Source organism: Ursus arctos, unplaced genomic scaffold (genome assembly GCF_023065955.2).
Source record: "Ursus arctos isolate Adak ecotype North America unplaced genomic scaffold, UrsArc2.0 scaffold_2, whole genome shotgun sequence".
Lineage (NCBI taxonomy): Eukaryota > Metazoa > Chordata > Mammalia > Carnivora > Ursidae > Ursus > Ursus arctos.
The window spans coordinates 46,037,072-46,060,996 of record NW_026622874.1 but is presented as its reverse complement, the minus strand read 5'-3'; the positions used below and the strand labels follow the sequence as shown (position 1 = coordinate 46,060,996).

General features: G+C 38.1%; 1 protein-coding gene across 1 annotated transcript; it reads left to right on the top strand.

Moving 5' to 3' along the window:
• The first annotated feature begins 2,599 nt into the window (after nucleotides 1-2,599).
• Nucleotides 2,600-22,508, top strand: RGS13 (regulator of G protein signaling 13). The gene is made up of 4 exons (XM_026517355.3): nucleotides 2,600-2,664; nucleotides 6,248-6,309; nucleotides 19,916-20,082; nucleotides 21,548-22,508. Exons 1-4 carry the CDS (start codon nucleotides 2,600-2,602, stop codon nucleotides 21,731-21,733), a joined length of 480 nt encoding a protein of 159 aa, XP_026373140.1. The 3' UTR covers nucleotides 21,734-22,508.
• The last annotated feature ends 1,417 nt before the right edge of the window (nucleotides 22,509-23,925 follow it).

Here is a 23,925-nt window from a genome sequence, read left to right as displayed (position 1 = left end):
TCCCCCACAGACTGAATTCTAGTTCTTTTTAAATTTTTTTCCAGAAACCTGAAAATCTTGATTTTCCTCCTTTTTCCTATGTCTACAACTTCTTTCCATGGACATCATTTGCCAATCTCAGGGCATGTCACTCACACTACAGACTTTTTGAACCAGACTCTTGGAGATTTGCAGGCCAGAATGGCCAGGCAGCATAGTCCTGCCTCTCTGTCTCTGTTTACTGTTTGGTCCACAGCTTCAGAAGGGAAGGAAGGAAGGGAAACAGGCAGTGAAGAAGGCAGGGATGGAGGGAGGGAAAAGGAGAGAAAGAAAGTGCAAGCAGCCCTACATTTGTTCTACATTTCTCCATTTCCTCTTGTTTTCTTTCCTCTTGCTTCTGCTCTCCCTGTTCTGCCCAAACCCCTCTCACCAAGGCTCTTGATGACCTTCTTGTTAGCAAATCTACTGTTTATTTTTCAGTCTTTGTTCTCGCTCTCTCTCTTTTATTTATTTATTTACTTATTTATTTACTTATTTATTTATTTATTTATTTATTTATTTATTTATTTATTTTTGAGAGAGAGAGAGTGTGCTCATGTGCATGGAGTGGGAAGAGGGGTGAGGGGAGGGGCAAAGGGAGAGAGAGAATCTGAAGCAGGCTTCATGCCCAGCACAGTGGGGCTCAATCTCACAACCCTGAGATCATGACCTGAGCTGAAATCAAGAGCAGGATGCTTAACCAACTGAGCCACCTAGGTGCCCCCGTCCTTTATTCTGTTCATCTCTTCCCAGCCCTTAACACTCAACTGACTAGTCTTTGCTTTTTGGTAGCTCATCCCTCGGTTTCTGTGATACTACATTACTCTGATTGTCCTTCTGCAGGCTTTACTTTCTCAGTGTGTCTCTGAGTCATCTGTCTTGGTCCATCTGCTTTTCTCAGTTCAAACTCTCTTTCTGGACCATCTTTTCTTTTGGTTTCTCCTATGTGTTTTACAAAAACTGCCACCTTTATCTTGAGGTGAAATCTTTCATCCAAACTTGTTTCATGTCTTTCTCCCACCTTCCACAGCCACTACATCAAGTTCTCCATCACATTTAAAATCTGTCCCCTTCCCTCCATCTCTCCTGCTACCTTCCTAATTCAAGCCTGTAATACTCTCATGGGCACTCCTGCAGGCAGTCTCCTAACTAGTCTTCCAGATTCCACCCTTGCACCATTACAATCAATTCTACTCAAAAACACAATCTTGAATGTCAGAAGTCTGGTCCATATTTTAAAACCCTCAATGATTTTCCAGCTCCTTACTATGAAATTGCTGGTGTGTATGGCCTAACATGCTTAGCTTCCACATGTCTTCCAACTTCATCTCTCATCGATTTCTTGCTGCAATGAGTATTTTTGAACATGATTATTGGTCCAATCTTAACTCTCTAGTTTGTTCTCTCAGCTCTCCCCCTGCCATATTCTAGATTCATGAGATGACTACATTCCTTTCATTTCCTCAATTAGGACATGGCCCATTACCCAAGCTGCCCTGTCCCCTTCACTCAGCACATTCCTGCACATCCTGTGGGTTCCAGCTCAGCTATCACTGTGCTGGGATGCCGTCTCTAACAACTCCCAAGTCAGGCTAGGTTCTCCTCCTGCATGTACTCATGGCCCACTGGACTTCCTGTCTCAAAGTCCCCATCACATGGACTTTAACTGCTTGCTAGTGAGGTTAGGAAGAGGAAAAGACAGGATCTGCATAGATCACTGGCAGCCAGAACTTGGCACATAAGAAGTGTTCAACAGATGTTTCAAATGAATCAATAAAGACTGACATAAAAGTTATCCTTAATAATTCATTGATATAAAAGCTCACTGTTATCCTTAATAATTCATTGATATAAAAGCTCACTGTTATCCTTAATAATTCATTGTGTATAAGTGTGCATCTATGCTTAGCAAAATATTTCCAGTTCTCATTATAAATTGTAGATATAATTATTCTTAAAATTTTGAGTTGTTTTCTCAATGTCCTGAGCTTAAAACCCTTTATGACATACACTGTTATATAAAGCCTGGGCTGAGTAAACTGTACCTGAATTTTAAAGCCAATGTTATACTGCCAAGAGTGGAGAAAACAAGGTAAGGAATCCCCTTCTCAGAATTCACCCTTAAGGAATCTTATTTTTTTTATTTAGCTATTACATTATTTCAGCTAATCACAAAAAAGCAAATTCTTGTTCAATATATTGAGAGATCTTTCTAAAACTAAGATTTACCCAAAACAGGGAAGACCTGGGAGTTGAATTCACTGTCAGTGGGCACTAAATGGGAAGATCTGTCTCAGTAAGCTGTATTTTTTCAGACCCCATTAGGATGAATAAGTGGCCCAGATGGGTTCTAAAGTTGCAACTCTAAGTACCTATATTTCTAAAAATATTTACGAGATGAGTTATGTTATTCTCCTCTCCCCTCCCCACCCCCGCCAGTGATTGTATCCCATTAATTTAAAAAACTCATGCTCATTTTTTTCATGATTTATAATTTTGTGTTCCTGAGACATTGACTCTAGCATATAATTATTTTAAATGACTAAATTACATTAAGTATATTCTGTATTGCTTTAGAAAAATGAGCAGGCGGAATTGTTGGATTTGCAAGATGTGCAGAGACAAATCTAAGAGGCTTCCTTCAAAGTAAGTAGCATTTAAATTCTATGGCCATTCTAATGCATATTTATCACATGATAAATAGGTGTACATTTATTCAACGGCTAATTTAATATATTCTGTTCAGAGAGTAAAATTTGCATTTACACATGAGTAATTCCACCAGAAGAGCAATCATGTATTACTCTAAGGTTTCATTTTCATTATTCATGGTTTATACTTGAGAATTAAGCAAGTCTGATGTTTATACAGGGTCTATTATGAATAAATACTCTCTGATTTTTTAAAATTTTATATTGTTTATGTTAAAATGAGATTCTTTATCCAAAATATTTTCATGATTCTAACCCTCCATCTACAAAGTGTCAGAAACCTCAAGCCTAATTGGAAGAAGGGAGACTGGTGGGGTACCGAGATGCTTACCAAGCTCCCGAGTCTCTTGGATATTTTGCCAAACTAAACTATGCAGCCATTTGGATGGGAACAGTGATTGCTAAAATGGAATGCATAATGCCTGAGAAGAGTAATAAATCCTTTGATTGGATTTTCCACCTCAAGGATTCCCACACTGAGGATCACTGTATGTTAGTTTAACCAGAGTGCTCAGTCTTGGCCACATCTCCCTTGCTATGGTCAGAGCTCCTGGCGTGTATGTTCCTGTCCCATAGTACCAAAATGTCCAAAAATATTTACAAGCATTTGTGTGAGGTGGGGAGGAGGCTACAGTGGTAGGTGGAAGAGACAAGAAAACCCAAAGCTCAGCATTTTAAACAACCAGGCAAAGCTTCTGTGCTGAACATGCAGGGAGGAGGATGAACTAGGCTAATTCGGGAATGGCTTCCATCTCTTCTGCTGATGACTCCCATGGAGTGTCACCACCAGAGCTCTCATTTCTTTCTACTTGCCTTGCAGAGCCACCATCAGGGAAGGGGGAGGCTAAGGAAAGAGAGAATTCACATTTGTGGCAAGCTGGTAGATAACAGTCGTTTGATAGGTGCTTTACATTCATGATCTTCTCTAATTTTCAATACAACATTGAGAGATAGGTATTATCCCCATTTTACAGATTTTAAAACTGGGGCTCAAAGATTTTAGGCAAAACCAAAAGCTATCAAATGCAGCACTGCAATTAGAACTCAGGACTGTCAGACTCCAAGCACTCTTCATTCCTATTTCCACAATGACATGAGGTCTCAGAATGCTCCTCTGTTTTGTATCCGCTGCTTTTATTAGGAAATCCGGGTGGGTGAGGGGACAGAGATGTTTAGAATTACTCTCATATGGGCATCTGAATAGCCATGGGGCAGCATGAAATGAGAAACTCAGAAAAAATTACAAGCAAAATTTCATTCACAACTTTAACCCCAACCATAATCACTCTGATCATGATCTATCTCCATAAATCTCCTGAATCTTAGAGACAGAAGAATTCTCCCGCCAACAAAGTATCAACACTTTATTTTAAGCTAAACCAAGACAAGGATGGCATCTTCGCTCATGTTGAAGATTTTATTTTTTCCTATATAATGGAAACAAACAGGTGGAACAGAGAGGCATGCCACAAAACTTGCTTACCACTTACCATTTCACTGGATGGAAAAGGTTACTTTAGGTTACTGTTTTTAAAGTTCTAATAAGAGAAAAGAACAGTGAGTCAGACAGCATTTCATGGAAATGTTTTTTGAAAGCAATCTTAATGGCAGTATACTGCTAAGCCTCAGTACTGATGCACACAGTCCACCTAAAACTGGCAAGAACCATCCGAATTTGTAGAAAACAAAAGATACTTGACCTTTTTAAGAATCCTGATATTTTTACATGTTCTAGGTCATTCTTTAACCTCTTTGACTAATCTTCCTTCATTGTGTTAAGTACCTCCTAATTCTGATGGCTGTTCCCTCAACACCAATTATGGTGCTACCTACACCAGGTGTAGCCAATGGACAGTGCTTGCTTGTATCTATAGCTAGCTGATATCGGACGTCATTGAAAACAGGAAAATTAAGAGTGAACCAATCATAAACTGAAGCAATCATAAACTGAATGGCAATGAACACATTAAGTATTTTAAAGGAGAAAAAACAAAATGATTTATATGTAAGACTCCATAGTCACTTGCCAAGTCACCTCACAAAGCCCCTAAAGATGAACAGAAATGAAGCTTCAAACCCAGTATCTTTCACAGATATTTTTGAAATGGTAAATGGTTTTGATACTATTTATTCACATATTATTCATTGTAACAAAAATTCAAACCTGAGCATGTAAAAAAAAATACAGCAAATAATAGAGAAAATATCCGCATATAATAGGTACAGGGTTACTAACTTTGTTATATGAATGCATGCAAATAGACTTTGTGGATAAGCTCTACGACGTGAATAGTTAAATGGCAAACACATTACTGGTGCCAGCAGCACACAGTGCAAACCCAAATGCAGTTTGGCAGTTAATACCAAGAACCTTAAAAATGTGCATTTCTTGACCCACTTTAATTCTACTTCTACTAATCCCGCCTGTAAGCAATTACCCTATGTGAACATAGCAAGCCTTAATCACAAGTTTTTATGATAAAAAACGAGAAAGAACCAAGATGCCCATTGAGAATAATTAATATGTAAGCTATAGAATGCCCCCATATAGGGGAGCCTGGGTGGCTCAGTTGTTTAAGCGGCCAACTCTTGATTTCAGCTCAGGTCATGATCTTAGGATCATGAGATTGGGATCGAGCCCCATGTTGGGTTCCGTGCTTGATGGGGACCTGCTTGAGGATTCTCTCCCTCCATCCCTCCCCAGTCTGCATTCTCTCTCTCTCAAATAAATAAATAAATCTTAAAAAAAAAAGAATGCCCCCTCGTAGAATACTCCACATTGACTATCAAAGATTATAATTTTATAATTATAATTCATAACACTATAAATGGATTTTAAGACAACTGTGATGACATATAAAAAGCTTATTAAAAGTGAATATAGGGGCACCTGGGTGGCACAGCGGTTAAGCGTCTGCCTTCGGCTCAGGGCGTGATCCCGGCATCATGGGATCGAGCCCCACATTAGGCTCCTCTGCTATGAGCCTGCTTCTTCCTTTCCCACTCCCCCTGCTTGTGTTCCCTCTCTCGCTGGCTGTCTCTATCTTTGTCGAATAAATAAAATCTTAAAAAAAAGTGAATATATACATATATATGTATACACACACACACGAAGTATGCATGCACACAAACACACATTCAGAGTATGGCTACTTCTTAGTTAAAAACACACAAACACACAAATAACAAAAACACTGGAAAGAAGTAAATCAAAACATTAATAGTAGTAATTTGGGAATAAGGAAATTATAGGACTATGGATCTTTATCTTTTAAAAATTTATCTTATCATATTTTCAAGTTTACACTACTTCCACAGGTTTTTTTTTAATTTTAACAATTTAGAAAGTAAAAATAAAATGTAGAAGATCACAGAATGGTAAATTTCCATCCAAAACCACACACAAATAGAGTACAACTATATTTTGGTGTTATTTTCAGGATCATATATTTCTATGTAGTTGAGCAAAACCTTGAGAATACATTGGTGCGATGAGCACGTTTTGTTTCTTTTCAAAGCATTACTTTGGAGGAAGTATTACAGTGGGGCCAGTCTTTTGAAAAGCTGATGGCTACAAAATGTGAGTATTATATATATTTCATCTTTGAATAACTAGCCAGTTTCACTCCTAACAGAAAAAGGCGACACTAGGTGATGAATGTACACCGCTCTTCTCACAGCCTTCTAAATGGCAACTGCCCCCAGTTAAAAAAAGAAAACCTGAAAATAGTTTCTCATGTCAACCACTATTATTTTCTTTGGTGTTAATTAAAACAAGATTAGTCACTGGGAATATTTAGTTTTCACAAGTATATGTGTAAAATCCCTTGGAAAATATGCTTAAATCGTAACACGTACCGAAATATACTGCCTTACCATGGACTTCTAAAGTTAGAATTTTAGAAAACTCAATAATTTGCTGTTCTTAGTGCTTTCAAAAGTAAGAATAAGTTTGAGTCTTAATGTTCTGAAACTCCTCAGAGTTAGTTTTCAAATTTATCAATGTCTGATCTAATGGGACTTTGTATAAGTCTGCATATAGTATGTAAGTATCAATATTCAGATGGTATAAATGAAAGTTAACAAAAAATGGATATTAGAGAGATAGGGTCATAGGCTCAACGCAAGAAATATGAAGAAGTGTGTGCATTCATGGGAGCAGTCAACTGTGTTTGGGTAGAAAATTGAGAAACTGATAAATACCAGAAGAAAGGTATAGAAAAAAAGTGTAGTAGGTACTCAAAGAAAACTCTTGTTTGCTGAATTTGGTATTTTTCTTAAATAGAGTTTGTTCCCATCAAATGTTTGCTAATTTTTGCCTATAGACCTCTTTTTCTTTGAGATTCCCTATTAGACTCTCTGTGAATATTTCATCTGCTTACACCTATTGACTATGGAGGGGGAGTTAGCTATGCTACTTGATGGGTTTTTTTAATTTTTTATTATGTTATGTTAGTCACCATACAGTACATCATTAGTTTTTGATGTAGTGTTCCATGATTCATTGTTTGTGTATAACACTCAGTGCTCCATGCAATACGTGCCCTCCTTAATACCATCAGGGCCTAGCCCAATCCTCCACCCCTCACCCCCGAAACCCTCAGTTTGTTTCCCAGATTCCATAGATTCATTCCCCCTTCTGTTTACCCCCTTCATTCTTCCCTTCCTTCTCCTACCGATCTCCTTGCTATCCCTTATGTTCCACAAATGAGTGAAACCATATGATAATTGTCTTTTCTGCTTGACTTATTTCACTTAGCATAATCTTCTCCAGTCCCGTCCATGTTGCTGCAAATGTTGGGTAATCGCTCTTTTTGATGGCTGAGTAATATTCCATTGTATATATGGACCACATCTTTATCCATTCGTCCATCAAAGGGCATCTCACTCCTTCCAGAGTTTAGCTATTGTGGACAATGCTGCTATGAACATTGGGGTGCATATGGCCCTTCTCTTCACTACGTCTGTAGTTGATGGTTTAATTGATGGGATGTGCCAGTGGTAACTCTGGATAGAGTACTTCCTGTTACTCCTGGAGGGTGGCCATACTTCTGGGGCACTTCCTGCTCTCTCTGAGGAAGGGCCCCTCCTAGTATGGAGACAGCTATCACTGTCTGACCCAGACCCTGGCTCCTCCTACATGAACACCTTCATCAACTATTTTGGAAATTACTTCATGGCCTTTCCTTAGTACTGGGATCCATACCTCCAGACCTGGGTCAACACCTGAACTCTCACCTATCCTAACAGCCCTTTCCAATAAGCATCTGAGGCCATGGTTTTCTTGTGAATCACCCCTGCCTTTTACTTTTCAAGTATGCCTCATAGTTTGTGATCCAGTTTGCCAGCATGATTATGAATTTTTAAAAATATATTTTTTGGGTCAATTTTAGGACACTGGAACGAGAGGAAAAGACAAAAGCATATGTTCAGTCAGCTATATTGATTGATCCTCTGCTAAATAATTTGGATTTCAGTCCCAACCCCTTGCAATCCATGTTTTGCAACATTACAGGTTAATCTCCCTCTCGAAGTTTCAAATTCTCCATCTGTAACATGGGGATAATATCACCCATCTTTTCAGCACCATTGTTCAGGTTAGCCATAAAACACCTAACTTAATGGCTAATGCAGATTTGGCTTGCAATAATTGGTAGTTATTTTAATTAGTACTAAAGTGCGTGTCTCTATTATTCCTTTTTCTTTGCGGCTTACCAAAAAGTTCAAAATCTCTAACTTGGCATTCAAGATTCTCTATACCCAAACTCAAACACACTTTCTAGGATTTAGCTGCAGCTCCACCCCTTCACATGACACACCCTTCACCAGGGTGACCCTTGCTCCATTTCCTACACCTGCAAAACACCTGCTCCAAGCTTCGGTGCAAAGTCCCCTGTCTACTTTGTTATCTGCCCATCCTGGCTAGTAAAGTTCAACTTCCACCTTTTTCCTGCAACCTCTTGGAAATACTTGCCCCCTCTCTTCTGTTAGTATTATTATTTGTTCTAAGCACAGTTATTTAGTGTACTGGATTTTTTCCACAGACACTTTCTTAGTAGATCTCAAATTCCCTGAGAACACAGACCACTGCACATTCACCTTTCATCTCCCATCCCAGGGACTAAAAATGTGCTTTGTATCCAATGGGCATACAATAAATGTTCAATGAATAAATACAAGACAAATATTAGTTAAGAAAAGATCAAAACACCAAGCCATATTATGTAAAACTTTCTGTGCCAGTCCTGAAGGCCTCATAAACAAAGTGAATAAAGTTAATTGTTTGGTAAGGATCTCAAGTGAGAGCCTAGCTACAATTAGCTATTTAGAGATCTAGTGTCATAAGAATAAGCAAAGTTTACAGAAAGATGAGGACAGGAAGACAGCATACTGCTCTTTATAAAAACCAGCAAAAGCAGGATACAAATCTTATGAGAAATTGAATTACTGTGAAAATCATGTAAAAATTTAATAATTACATGATTAAAAAGGTGATAAAACAATTCATTCTCTGGAACATCCAATCAGAAAGATAAAACTAAAAAAAAAAAAAAGTTGAATGTGCCAGAGGATAAAGTATGTTTACATTAACAAAGGTACTAGTGAAATGATGCATTCTCTAGCTAAGATATGTAGATACCTCTTTGTACATAGATTAAAAGACTATTACTAAGACATGCAGTTCCGCTGAGGAAGGAAATGTATTAAGCATGGTCTCAATGGATGAACAGGAATTGGTTTAAGAGATGTTTGCTGGACAGCTATTAAGTACTAGCTGTCACAATACAGCTAAGCTCAACTTCCTCATGGGAAGAGGGGATCCAAGAAAATCATCAATTTAAGAACAGAACCCTGTCAAAATTAAGACCTCGGTTAGAAATTAAGAATGCTAATAGTCTAGATGTTATTTAATGATACATTATTGACAAACAAGTTAATTTAAAAAAAACAGTATGTGTGCTCAACATCCATTCACTAAATCTTAAGCACTTAGGTACCAGGCAATGTGCTTGAAAAAAAAAAAAATTCCCTGCACCCATGTACCACATGAAATAACACAGGGAAAAAGGTAGATTTTTTCCAAAACTGAAAATCTCCCAGAAGAGAACAGGGAAGCCTGCTATTGATAGCACATTGCGGTAAAGTGGAGAATGGTGATTGTTACTTCTAGTAACATCCTGAATGGAATTTCAAAGGCAAGGCAAACACAGACTTTTTAAAAATAATAGCCGTTGACAACATTTTCACCAAAGGCTATATAAAGGGCTGACTGGCAGGGTTTGGTTTGGTTGGGTTTGGTGTGGTTCGGTTTTGGTTTTCGCTTCCAGAGTAAAGATGGTTTTATGAAGCTTTGCCTTTCCCTTGAAGAGTCTATTGTTACATTCAACAAGCAGAAGGAAGTTCTAGATATAGAAAGAAAAACATAGATACACATTTCTTTGACATAAAATTACTTGCAAGGTCCAGTTAGGACAGCCTTATAGAAGATCAGCACTTAAAATGTATTTCCGAAGTGCAGCTTGTGACTGGAGAAAAATGTGTACTTATGAAGTGCCCTATGTGAAAGGCGGAGAATCTGGGGGCTGAACAGATTGCTCAAACAACTGCTGAGAACAAACTGCTTTGAGTTTTAGCATACTGTGTGAGGTGTGATCCCTGAGCAGTGAAGCGTCTAGTTGAGTTCCAACTGTGTATGATACAGGGACGGCAGAAGTACTTTCCTGAAGGCATCCACAATTAAAGATAAATAAAATATATGTGCACCATAAGCAGTTTGTGAACAACTATAAAGGGAGACTAGAAATAACAGATCACCTAGCACAGGCCTAGAATGTGTGTCTGTAGCACATACATACTAGGTCTGTGCTAAGGGGTGAAGATAGATGGGGAGGGATGGCAGGTCTCCTGGGAAAGCTTCTCACAAGAGGCAAATCTGAGCTGGAACTTGATTCAGACTGTTGTAAAATGATAAGGAGGCCTGACTGGCAATACTTTAAAAATAGTCAACTGTTTTAGAAGTCCAGTAGAGATAAATGCTTCTTTGAAGGAAGAGATATAATGCGTAGGATTCCTCAGGATTTAGTGTAAAAATTGGTCTCGTTAAAAAATCTCCATAATGAATTAAGCAGAAAGTACCCTGCAAAATTTCCAAGTCTGCAAATGATAGAAAGTCCACCAAGTTTCCAAACACCCAATTTTTTAGGAGAGTTACATTATTTGCGAATGAATGTAAAAGTAGTAATAAGTTTTTAAATAGATCAGAAAAAAATTTGTCAGAGCTATTAGTTATCTTCATAAAAATACCTGAGAATTACCAAAAATTTTTCCTTAAATGATGTTGACCCAAAAGTTGACACTGTACCTCAAAATATCATCAAAATGTTAGGCATCATCAAGGCAAAAAACAGAAAGAAAATCCCATGAGTATTTCTGCTAGCTAAACCTAGCAGAAATCTGTAGTTCTGATGGCTAAATCGAATAGAACTAGAAAAGATACAGAAACGTGCATTTGAAATGACAAGGGGACCAACGATTACCTAAAACCTCCTCAGGTTTTACAAAATTTACAGCTCTACCTACTGGAAAGGTTGAGTGAAAAATAATCAAATCAAAATTTTGACTAGTCAGTTTTATTTTTAATTTTAATTAGGGGCACCTGGGTGGCTCAGTTGTTAAGCGTCTGCCTTCGGCTCAGGACGTGATCCCGGCGTTATGGGATCGAGCCCCACATCAGGCTCCTCTGCTATGAGCCTGCTTCTTCCTCTTCCACTCCCCCTGCTTGTGTTCCCTCTCTCACTGGCTGTCTCTCTCTCTGTCGAATAAATAAATAAAATCTTTTAAAAAAATAATTTAAATGGTGCCAGGAAAAAAAATGTGTGTATATATATATATATATATATATGTATGTATATATATATATATATCTCCCCTAAATCTCAAAAGATGAAGGTAGAGGTCACTCACTGACATTTGAGTAAAGCATGTTTAATATAAATAGAAAGAAATTAGTAAAACTGCAACTAACTTCCTTGGATGATTCATTCAGTCCTTCCATATGTCTGGTAAACCTTCCCAGCACTGGGACAGAGGTGAAAGAGACCTACAAGGTCACTGTGATCAGCTCATGTGCTCCCTCTAGAGGGAGGAGACAGACAAACAAGCAAATAAATTAATGAATACATTAATTCCAGAAAGTGATAAGTGCTTTGAAGAAAACAAAACCAGGTGATATGGCGAAGAAAGGCAGGTATAAGAGGGCAGTTCAATTGGATGATTGGGGGACAACAGTCAGAAGGGGTAAAATTTGAGCTAAGAGCTGAACAATGAGAAACAGCCAGCCAGGCGTGGATCTGGGGGCAGAGGGGCCCAAGCAGAGGAAAACCATGTTCAAAAGGCCCTGAGATACGAGTGAGGTTGGTGTCTTCAAATAACCAAAGAGGTTCATCATGACAGGAGTATAGAGCCTTACTGGCCGCATGAGCAACTTTAAAGTGCAGAGTAACAAGAGTGGACATGCTTTTAAAGGTACCATGGGGGGAGAGGGGTGGGGCAGTGGCTCAGTCAGTTAAGCATCCAGCTCTTGGTGTCAGCTCAGGTCATGACCTCAGAGTCATGAAATGGAGTCCTGTGCCTGCTCCACTCCCAGCGCAGAGATTCTTTCTCTCTCCCTATTCCTCTGCCCCTGCCCCCTTTTCAAAATAAAAAATACCCTCTGGTTCTCTTCTGAAAAAAAGAAGCAGAGAGACCAGACGGAAGGTTATTTCCAAAAACCATGTAAACAAGTCAGCAGGGAAGACAAAGCCAAGAGTACTTAGCATATAGACCCTAATCGAAGCCATGGGACTGTGAGATCACTCAGAGGGAGAGTCAGAGAGAGGAGAGGAGAGGTCCAGAGGTGCAGCCTAGGTGCACGCTAATATTTCCAAATCCAAAGAAGAGGAGGAGTCAGCAAAGGAGATGGAAAAGGAGCATCAGGTGACTCCAGGATGACCAAAACAGTACATCATCATGAAAGGCAAAGAAGAGCTCATTTCAGGAAGGGAGCTGTGAACTGTGTCAAAGACTGCTGGGAAGACAAGTGAGGTGAGGAAAGAACAGTGACCATTGGATACGGCAGTATGGAAGTCGGTGGTGCCTTGACAGGAGCGTGGGAATGGATAGGACAAGAGGAAGCAAGGCAGACAATGTAGGGAATTATTTACACAAGTTTTGAGGTGAAGCTCAGCAGAGAAAAGAGTAGAGACAGAAGGAGGCATGAGGTCAATACGGAGAAGATAGAGTGAATAGCAGTGTTTGGTTTTATTTGGGAAATACAGTAGCTTCCTTAGAGATGACAGCAACCATGAGAGAGGAAGAAAGTGATGACATAGAAGAGAGTGAGGACAATTGTAAGAGCAACAGAGAAATGGAAAGCCATGGAGAAAGCATAATAAAGTGGAAGCCAAAAAAGAACTGCTTGGACATTGTTCCCCTTTCAGGAGGAAAGTTAGAAAGGAGGGAGAAGATGAGGGAATCTCTACCTGATTAAATCAGTGTTTTCAGTGAAGTCTGAGGCAAGGTCATCAGCACAGAGCTGAGGAGAGATGTGGAAAGGAGAAGCTATGAAATCGTTTCTGGAGAGTTAAAGAACCAAGATATTATGGAAGGCTGGTAGGATGACTGGGTCATATTGAGTGCCCACGTAAAATTTGCCCAGATGATTTCAAGTGAGAAAGCCCAGTTACATATTTATTTTTCTATGGCCTCTTCAGTTCGCTCAGAGCAGACATAGAGTTAAGCCATTCTAAATAGGCAGGTGTTTTGAATCAGAGTTTGCATCAGCATTGATTTGGGTCAAAATCATCCTTCAATGTACTGTATGCTTTCCTGGCTTTCTCAGTTACCACAATCACCTGCAAACAGCCTTGGAAATGCCAGGTTGGACACCATAGGATTATCATACAGCTGAAGGCAACGAAGACTGCTCCAATTTCCTATGGCTGGTGCATCCTCACCCTGGCACAAAGCCGACATTAGAAGTTACTAATGGATGTGGTTATTCTGTCACGTGCGTCCTGATCCCAGAGGCAGAGCCGTTCCCTCAGCTCTCTTCATCTGTGAGAGATTCTGGGCTGCTCACTGTGGACTGGCAGCTTCCTCCACTATCATTTATTCTGCCCTCTGCTAACCTCTTGCTGTTGCCATGGTTCCCTTCAGCAGCCCTCACATTACCTCCAGAGCCTGCCGGGCGCAGCCCCTCCACTCAGTACTGTTTGTCTTCTCTATCTCCTCGTGCAGGGAGAAAAACAAAACAACAAAACCTGGCCTTTTAGACACATCGCTGTCCAATTAGGACATGTCTCACTGTCAAAAAAAAAAAAAAAAAAAAAGTAGCAACACGCCAGGTAAAAATCCTCTGGTCTTTGGTGCTCCCTGGATGCTGAATAATTACCACCTGCTTCTTCACTTTTCAAAACTTACAGAGAATCACTTTCAAACGTAGAAGCATGAGGAATCCAAAAGCCTGGACTGACAAACATTTGTCTGGTCAGTACGTGCTGTGTATCAGGCAGCGCGCAGGCACTGGGCCTATGAAGACAGACCAGCGGTCTAATTCGCAAAGGGTGAGCCAGTGAGTGGGGGAGTAATCGAAAGTAAACCGGTAACTACAACTGACTCTGATGTAGGGAGAGACGGAACTGTAATTATAATAAGGTGAACTAGGTGCTGTCAACCAACAGGAAACATTTAGTTGGGGGCAGAGGGTGTCCCAGAGAAATTTTTCCAGAAACTGAGATACTTCACTTTAGTCCTAGATCAGAGTACAAAGCCCACCTCACAGAAGGAACTGCATATACAACAGCATGGGGTTGGCACACGGCTTGGCCAGGAGCAAGGCTCAAACAAAGAATATCTCCAGAAGTGACAAGGGAAGAGGCTAGAGAGGCAGAGAGCATTATAGCCTAATGCGCCCGGAAGCCACTGCCAAGGTCTGGCTTTTCTTATGAGGCCAATAATGGGAAAAGGTTGAAAGGTTATAAATGAAGGGTTGTGGCCAGATTTTTGCTTTACAGATTTTTCTCTGATAAAAGTGCAAAAAAAGATTCAAGGCAGATCAGATAGACGAACTGAGGCTTTTCGGATTATATGGTTTACATATACTTCTCAAAAATCATAATCAAAAATAATATGTAAAAAAAGAATAGAAGATAATGCAATAAATATAACAGTGTCTTTAATATATAAAGAGATCTGAAAAATTGCAGAAAACACTAACAGTGCAAAAAATGGTCAAATGATTTGAAATTCACAGAAAGAAAAGATACGGTCAATAAGAAAGAAAAAAATATTTGGGCATTAATATTTTTAAAATCCAAAATTAAACAATTACAAGTCATTGCTTTTACCCTCATCAGATGAGAAAGGATAGAGTGAGCAGACACTGACACTGACGTTAGTAATGAAAAGTAATGAAATCCTTCTGAAAGCCATTTTATAACAGGCATCAAGAGTCTCCAAAAATACTACATCTGTCAATCTAGGAATTCCACTCCTTTAAATTAATTCTAAGAAAATAATTACAAATGCAAAGATTTATACACCAAATATTCAATGTAGAATAGTTTACAAATAAAAATGAGAAACAATATAAATATCCAATAGTAGCAGGGTAGCTAAATATAATATAGGGTAGCCTTACAAATGACTACTATGTGACCCTTAAAAATGAAAAGGAGAAAGTGTTTCTACATATTAAGTATGAAAGAGTGACACAAGATTGCTTTCACAGTATAATGCCATATATAAATATATGTGTATCTGTGTTTGTGTAGATGAATGAATGCTAATTAGAAAGTTAAACATTAACAAAGGACTGAAAGAATAAAGGGAAATATATCAAATTGTCAACAATCGTTATTGTCTTTATTAGAAGTTTTCTGTATTTAAAAACAACTCATAGTACTTTAAGTTACTTTTATAATAACAGAGCAAAAAGAAGTTAAGAGAAAAATCATAAATGATTAATATCATAGAAGCCAAACTAGAGAACTGCAGTAAAGCAGATTTACTTTAAAACTTCACATAGAGACTAGTACAGTTATGGAATTTATTATCCCAAATGGTACAGATTGAAAATAAAATAAATCTAAAATTGTTTTAGGCACATTTCTGATGAAAGACTGCACCATAGCAAAATGTTAGGATTTAATTTATGGTGTAAGCTTTTTCCCCTTGCAGAAAACAGTCCTGGAACAGATGGGCCACTGTTCTGACTGAGCCAAGAGGAATGTCACGTTTCCTTCTACATCAAGAGACTGACATGTGTCACCTTGTGTGTCATAGAAATACTAATTTCAGTGACTAGCTTAAAAAGAACGTGCTAGAGTCCCAAAAGTATCACTCTCGTTCTTAAGAGAAAAGCATGCACTATATATGACATAAACCTATTTTTTCCATCTTCTCAATTTAATGAGCAATTCTGTTGTTTCTCCTTGTTCACTCTGCTCAAGGAGAATCATGGTGTCTGGAGTGTAATGCTCGAGAAGGAGTATCATTTACAACTTCAGAACGGGCTACTTTGGGCCACACTGCCTGACTTGGAAAAGGCTTTTCCACCTTTAAGTTCACTTGTTGTCTGAGTCAGTAGAAATTCTCAACTGAGCAATTCAGTTCCAACTTCAATTATTATTCAGATTCCTGGAACAGTTTTATACAAATGCGTCATCAGCTGCTTACTTGACTAACTTATAAAAATTCTGTAAAACATACCAGCCATGTGAGTCTACTGATTCTAGGCACCAGAACCTTCTCTGAAATATCAAAGAGGTTCAAGTGATCCAGGTCCGAGGCTTTTGGGTCCAGGTCAGGTTATGATGCAGTAAAACACCATATTCAAATCCCACTAATTTGCAAGAAAGATTCATTTCTTGTTCATGTCACACAAGGACTGGGTTCAGCTCCAGCTGTATTCCACATCTTCATTCTGACCTTCAGACAAAAGGAACAGTTCTTTTCCAGAATGTGTCCTTCTCAGACCACCTGCTTAAACCTTCTGCTTAAAAGCTTCTTGCACCTGTACATGGCACTTTGCATGTATTTTGTTGGCTAAAACAAGTCCAATGGGCAAGGCTATAAAAATGGGACATGAAAGTGTAATCCTCCTATAAGAAGGGCAGGAAGTGACTAAGATCAATACTATAATCTACCATAGCAAGTATCTATATAAAATATCAACGGCAATGCATGGATGGCTTCATGAGTGAAGGACTTGGGTATATTGAGAATTGTTGAACCATTTGGCCAACCCCAAAAGATCCTTCCACTACTCAGTCAAGCGAGAAGTTAGAGAAGGCAAATGCAGATGCAGGCAGGTTCTGAAATAAGAATCTCTAAAGATTTTACTATACAATTAAGCTAAACACAAATATAAACACAAATTCAGAATATTATAACATAGAATCTAATATTGGTTTCCAAGTCATCCCCTTCTCCCCCACCCACCCACCCACCTACTCAACCATCCAAATAGCCTGGTGACTGACTCTCATTCCAGGATCTACAGATTTTATCTGGTATCTCATTTTTTTTCCCTGTTCCATAGCTCATTTCTTTCTTTTAGGACTCTTATTTTCTGCTCCTCATGAAGCACTGTCAAAATTCTACTAAGTACAAAGTATATCAAATTGCTTTTTATTTTCTTAAATAGAACTCCATTTCTTTCAACACACACCTGAAATTATTGGCTTCCAGCTTTATTTGTTAAGCTAGAAATGTCTTTCTGTTTTGATTTGTTTTGTTTTGTTTTGTTTTGTTGGTTTGCCTTTCCATTCAGCTATTTCTCTAATAGGAGCTCCACTTGCTACAGGCATTGTCGCTGGCCGCAGCTTTCTGTGCCTGTGATGAGGCAAGGCACATCTTAAATTTCCGTAGGTGTGAAAATAAACTTCTTGTTTGACGTCTAAGATAAGATATATTCCCCCATTGGGTAGAAATATTGAATCCATATCATTTCCTATGTTACATTGTTATACATGCTCTATCTCCATCTCATCTGTCCTCTCAACTCAAGTGACATTCCTTTCAAACCATTTCCCACCCAATGTCATGAAGGCTACTTATATTATAATAATCAGACATGCTCTAATTTTGTGTATTCTCACGATGGCACATTTCTTGCAAACTGCCAGTTCTCCCCAGCCCTAATCCTTCTTAGAGGGGATCTGCCTCTCTTTGAGTTTTTCTCTTGAATAAAAATATCTTAGTTGTTATCTTTATTTCTGTATCACTGCTGTCAAAGCCAGTAGAAGCCAAGGAGTCAAAGCTTTCTAGTGCTAGAGAAATCAGCCTAATCTCTGATGTGAAGATGTAGGAAAACTTGATTTTATATTGCTATTCCATCTGATTACTATTATTTCATATGGCAGTTAATACTGAATAAAATGTTGTTAATCAAAATCCTATGCTTGGTCACATATTTAATGTGCGTACACACACATTTCTATCAAATAAAAGTTACTTTTTTCATCATTTAGCAATTCAATTTCTCAGATATGCCAAAAGACTTCCCAGTCACCAAAAGAAGTTCTGAGAGTGTTCATCTTCAAAAGTGAGAATATTTGGTCCTCACAAAGATTCGTGTTAATGTATCAGATTTGCGAGAGCTTGCCTAACCCTCTTCTACAAAATAGTGCCTCAATCAGAAAAGCTCCTTCCAAACCCTCTTACACTGTTGGTGGGAATGCAAACTGGTACGGCTACTCTGGAAAACAGTATGGAGGTTCCTCAAAAGGTTACAAATAGACAAATGACTATGACCCAGCAGTTATACTACTAGGTATTTATCCAAAGGATACAAACACAGTGATTAAAAGGGGCACCTGCACCCCAACATTTATAGCAGCAATGTCCACAATAGCCAAAATATGGAAAAACCCCAGGTGTCTATCAACAGATGAATAAAGAAGATATAATATACCTATACAATGGAATATTACTCAGCCATCAAAAAGAATGAAATCTTGCCATTTGCAACTATGTGGCTGGAACTAGACAGTATTATGCTAAGAGAAATAAGTCAGTTAGAGAAAGACAAAGACCATACGATTTCACTCAAATGTAGAATTTAAGAAACAAAACAGATGAACATAGAGGAAGGGAAGAAAATATAAAATAAGAGGAAAACAGAAGGAGGCAAACCATAAGAGACTCTTAACTCTAGGTAACAAACTGAGGGTTGCTAGAGGGGAGGTGGAAGGGGGACTGGGGTAACTGGGTGATGGGCATTAAGGAGGGCACATGATGTAATGAGCATTGGGTGTTATATGCAACTGATGAATCACTAAATTCTACCTCTGAAACTAATAATACTGTACATGTTAATTAAATTGAATTTAAATAAAATTTAAAAAAAGAAAAAGAAAAGCTCCTTCCACATGTATGTCCTTATCTACCCACTCCAAAAATACAGCTTAAGACTAAAATGAAGGATGACCATCTTTGGCATCAAGTGTCCTTTGATGGTAGTGCTGCACATACCTACTGTCTTGTTCTCGATTTTGTGATAGTTTCCAACCCCCTATCTGAATTCCATTATTTGCCTGGTCCTTCATTTCTACTTTGAACCATAAAGCATGAATATAAAGTTGAACTTTTCCTCCATCCATGTTCTCCTGCTCTGACTGGATACTGAGAAACACCCCAGGCTATACAATCTGATCAATTTATTACTTCCACATGAATTGGATATTTTCCTTCCAACCTTGACCTGCCTGTTGAGATTCTAAACCTGGTTCTGACCCTCCGGTTTGGCTGGAGGGCTTAGATTTTTCATGTCAGTTTCATGACCAAAGCTCCGTCCACTGTTCCAACTTAAGTCCTGTTTCTGAGTCCCTGTGACCTCTCCTACCCCAAAGCCAGACACACAGTGGACATTTTCCTCTGAGTGACTCAGAAGAAAGGAATGAAGGGATGACCACTCCACTGACTGGCATTGTCAAAATATCCTTCAGATGTATAGATCTAAGTGTGATGTGGGGTGTGTGTGTGTGTGTGTGTGTGTGTGGCATATGTGTATTGATATAATATTCACTTGTTGAATAATTTGGGAGCTTTGATTCAGACTTTAGTTTTAACCTGCATTAAATATTGTTCAGAATTTTTAATGATTTTGACCCATGAAAATAAACTGATTTCTCCATTACTTTTAGATGGTCCAGTAGTCTATGCAGCATACTTAAAAATGGAGCACAGTGACGAGAATATTAAATTCTGGATGGCATGTGAAACCTATAAGAAAATTGCCTCACGGCGGAGCAGAATTTCTAGGGCAAAAAAGCTTTATAAGATTTACATCCAGCCACAGTCCCCTAGAGAGGTAACTACGTGACAGTGATGGCTAATGGAAATCAGTACATCCCGGGGAGGGCGCCAATATCTCTCAAGCACACATATGTGCCAGGCACTTCATATCCAGTATCTCCTACTATGCTACAAAGTCAGTACTGTTGACCTCATTTTACAGATAAGAAGCCTGAGAATCTGAGAAGTTAATTAGCTTGTTCCATGTCATGTGGCAGATTAGTGGGAGAGTTAGGATTCAAAGTTAGGCCTGTCTGGCTCCAGAGCCTCTTCTCATTAAATTATCTTAATTCCTGGAAAGTTTCTTTTAAAAAAAAGAAAAGGAGAAGAAGTCCTTGTAAGAAGAATCAACTTTGCTGGAGGTAACGACAGATACCATACATTGGCATGTTGACAATCCCAGTGGTTTGGGAAAAGTCTGTGCCTTCGCACCAAACTCACTGCTCACCTCAGTTCCAAACCAGCAAATCAGCAAACATTCACACTGATACTACCGCCAATCATTTACAATGTCCTAAAGAAAATAGAGAGTCATGAGTGCATGACACACTGGGACCCCTCCTGGTGGAGAGAGAATAAGGAATGAAAATTCAGCCCTGCCTCAAAGGGCTTTTGATTTCTTTTTTATCTTTATTGTAATTGCTTTGCTATTATATGTTTATTATAATGTATTTTATTACATGGGTTTTTGGAAGTAATCAGGAGAGTATAAAAATGTATATGATAGACAACTAAAATGGTTTTACTGCAAAAATGATAGGATCTGGGATACACGGTAATAGCAGTGATGAGAGCACAGAGCTTATTATCTTGTAGACTCTGGGTTCAAATCTCAGTTCTGCCCCACTCACAGTGTAAACTGAAATAAATTATACTTCCCGGAAAAAAATTCTTGTCAAGGGAATAGGGTAGATGATGATATATGAGATTCCTATTACACAAGACAGTCCTACATTATTGACTTGTTCCTCAAAACTATTATCTGGAAAATACTTGGCTTATTGAAATAACCACTTCTCTCCTTTATTTCTCCACTTCTCTTCACTCTCTTCCCATCTCAGGGCATATTCAGTGAAATCAACATTCATGACTACTAAGAAAGATAAACTTTAAAATAGCACCAACTTCCCTTTTCCTTAAAAGAGACCTTCATCTCATAAACTTCCTTGTTTGTAGACTCCACTAACAAACCAGTTGCATCTGCCTAAGTAAGCAATGGTTTCTGACATTTCCCTGGTCTTGGGCTGTGTGTTTCTGTTTTGTTTTGGTTTTTAACCTGGGATATAGAGGTGGATGTTTAATTTTACAAAAGCAAAGATTGTCTCTTAAAAGTCTTTTTAGATATCTATGAAATTTCAGACAAAATTACCCTTTTCCAGTTAAAAAAAAAAAAAGGAAAGGGGGGAAAATTAGACCTTTCCATTATGGTTTCTATCTTCAATTATACCTACTTATGTTCTACATGTAATTTCACTTTTCAGATTAACATTGACAGTTCAACAAGAGAAACTATCATCAGGAATATTCAAGAACCCACTCAAACGTGTTTTGAAGAGGCTCAAAGGATAGTGTATACGCACATGGAAAGGGATTCCTATCCCAGATTTCTAAAGTCAGAAATGTACCAGAAACTTTTGAAGACTATTCAGCCCAACAACAATTCCTAACTACCACTCAAAAGTTTAAACTGAAGACGGTGTATTGAAAGTGCTGGCTTTGTTTTTTTTGGATTAACACACACACACACACACACACACACACACACACACAGATACAATCAGAAATAGAACAGGAATGAAATAGAAGAAATCAAACTACAAATTAATTTCTTCTAGTTCTCAAACAGAAACAGATCCCCAAAAGGAGGGACTCTAGAACAGTTAAAACGTGAAAAACACAATTTGTGGCATGCCTACATAGCTCAGTTAACACACAAGAAAAAGGAAGATCTTCATGACACCAATATTATAAAGTTTTTACCGCAGTAGTCAATTAATGGATGTTTTCTTATAAGTGAAATTTTGCTGTCATAATGCACAGATCAGTTCTTTAAAAATTGTAGCCGTATGAGTTGTCTCTAGCGTGAGTGTATCGTATAGATGGAGTGCTTGTAATAACTTCAATTAGTAGACAAACTTAGTATATGAAGTACAATCAATGGTCTAATATTATGAGCAATAAAAAGATGTGTTCTTGAGAGATATTTTATCTGTAAAATTTTCCTACTATTATATTCATAATTAAACTTCTATATCACAAGTATCTTCTACATGTGAAAAATTCCTGATGATTCTAAGCTATTAAGAATGTATAAAATTCTTCATTTATTCTTATATTGATATGAGGGTAGAAGATTTGGTTCCTATATTTTAAGTATTGTTTCCTCACAATGTGAATTTATCATGGTCCTGATAATCAATAAATCCAAATATAAACTAAAAACTTATAAATCTATGCTTTTTTTCAAAGACACAATGAAGTTATTTTTCCAACAAAAGACCGCTTTTTTATCTGTCCTGTCATAGCAGTTTCCTAGAGTTTGTTAGGAGATTCCAGAGGAAGCAACTCATGTCTATTTCACTTGTTTTGTTTAGCATATAGCATAACATATAAATATTCCATACAGATGGATAAATATTCGATGTTTTTGATGAAGAATAAAACACATAAAATATTTAATATCATTTTGCCAAAGAATTAACTATAGGAAAATATTGTTCAAGATTTTTAGTTTTACTATGAAAAGTGTTTCTCAGGTCTCAGATTTGACTGAAATAGCATTAGTATTTTAAAACACCTATAAACCTATGCCGTATAACATGAAAATGAATATTAACTGTAATTCTTCTCAATCGGCAAAGGGCTTTTATAACAGAATAAATATTTGAGGGTTTATTTCTGAGCAAGTACTCAGGAGATATATTTTTTTAAGATTTTATTTATTTATTCGACAGAGATAGAGACAGCCAGCGAGAGAGGGAACACAAGCAGGGGGAGTGGGAGAGGAAGAAGCAGGCTCTTAGCGGAGGAGCCTGATGTGGGGCTCAATCTCATAACGCCGGGATCACGCCCTGAGCTGAAGGCAGACGCCCAACCGCTGTGCCACCCAGGCGCCCCTCAAGAGATATTTTTGTGAAAAAGTATATCACTAATTAATGCAGATTCTAGCTAAAGTAGAAAGTGTTACTACAGTGTCCAATTTTACGTAGCTCACTGAATTTTATTTTGTCTTAAAAATACCAGTATAAGAATACAGATTGACATCTTAGATATCTGAAGTTGAAGATGATCCTTAGCCATAATAAACCAAAATAAAAAAAGAAAAGAAAAAATCCACATGTTTCAATAGTTTCATCTCATTCTGACTGGAAATGAGTATATTTATAGACATATTTAGGAAGTGTTCTTCATAAGTGGTAATAATACACATGGTTTGAGCAGTTCCAGAAGACCTTGAGCCCTTATCATTCAAAATATACTAAATTAGCCACTGATATAACTAATAAATGGTATCAGAATAATCAGCATTCTTTACTACTTATCTCTCCCCTTCAGTGGGTGAATATTGTGTTCCAATACAGGATAAGTCCAGAACTTTCAGTTTTGCTTATATACTGATTTTATGTTCCGAATACAGTCCCTCTGTTTAGCTATCCCAGCACCTTCACTTCATGTTGGGTAAACAAGGTGCCACATGGTAACATGATACAAAAGGCTTTGGACTGAGGTACAAAGCAACTGGATTAGTTCCTGTTCGCCCACCTGATGTCATTGTACCTTTAGTGCCAGTAGGTCTTATTCTCCTCATCTATCAAATAAAGGCATGGGACTAGTTGACTTGACTGAGCCATACCCAGTG

What these genes read in the sequence shown, in the direction of transcription:
- RGS13 (XM_026517355.3), top strand. Translation starts at nt 2,600, where the DNA reads ATGAGCAGGCGGAATTGTTGGATTTGCAAGATGTGCAGAGACAAATCT. An exon ending in AAAGCTGATGGCTACAAAAT is followed by an intron (nt 6,310 to 19,915) that starts GTGAGTATTATA and finishes CATTACTTTTAG; the next exon opens with ATGGTCCAGTAGTCTATGCA. An exon ending in AGCCACAGTCCCCTAGAGAG is followed by an intron (nt 20,083 to 21,547) that starts GTAACTACGTGA and finishes TTCACTTTTCAG; the next exon opens with ATTAACATTGACAGTTCAAC.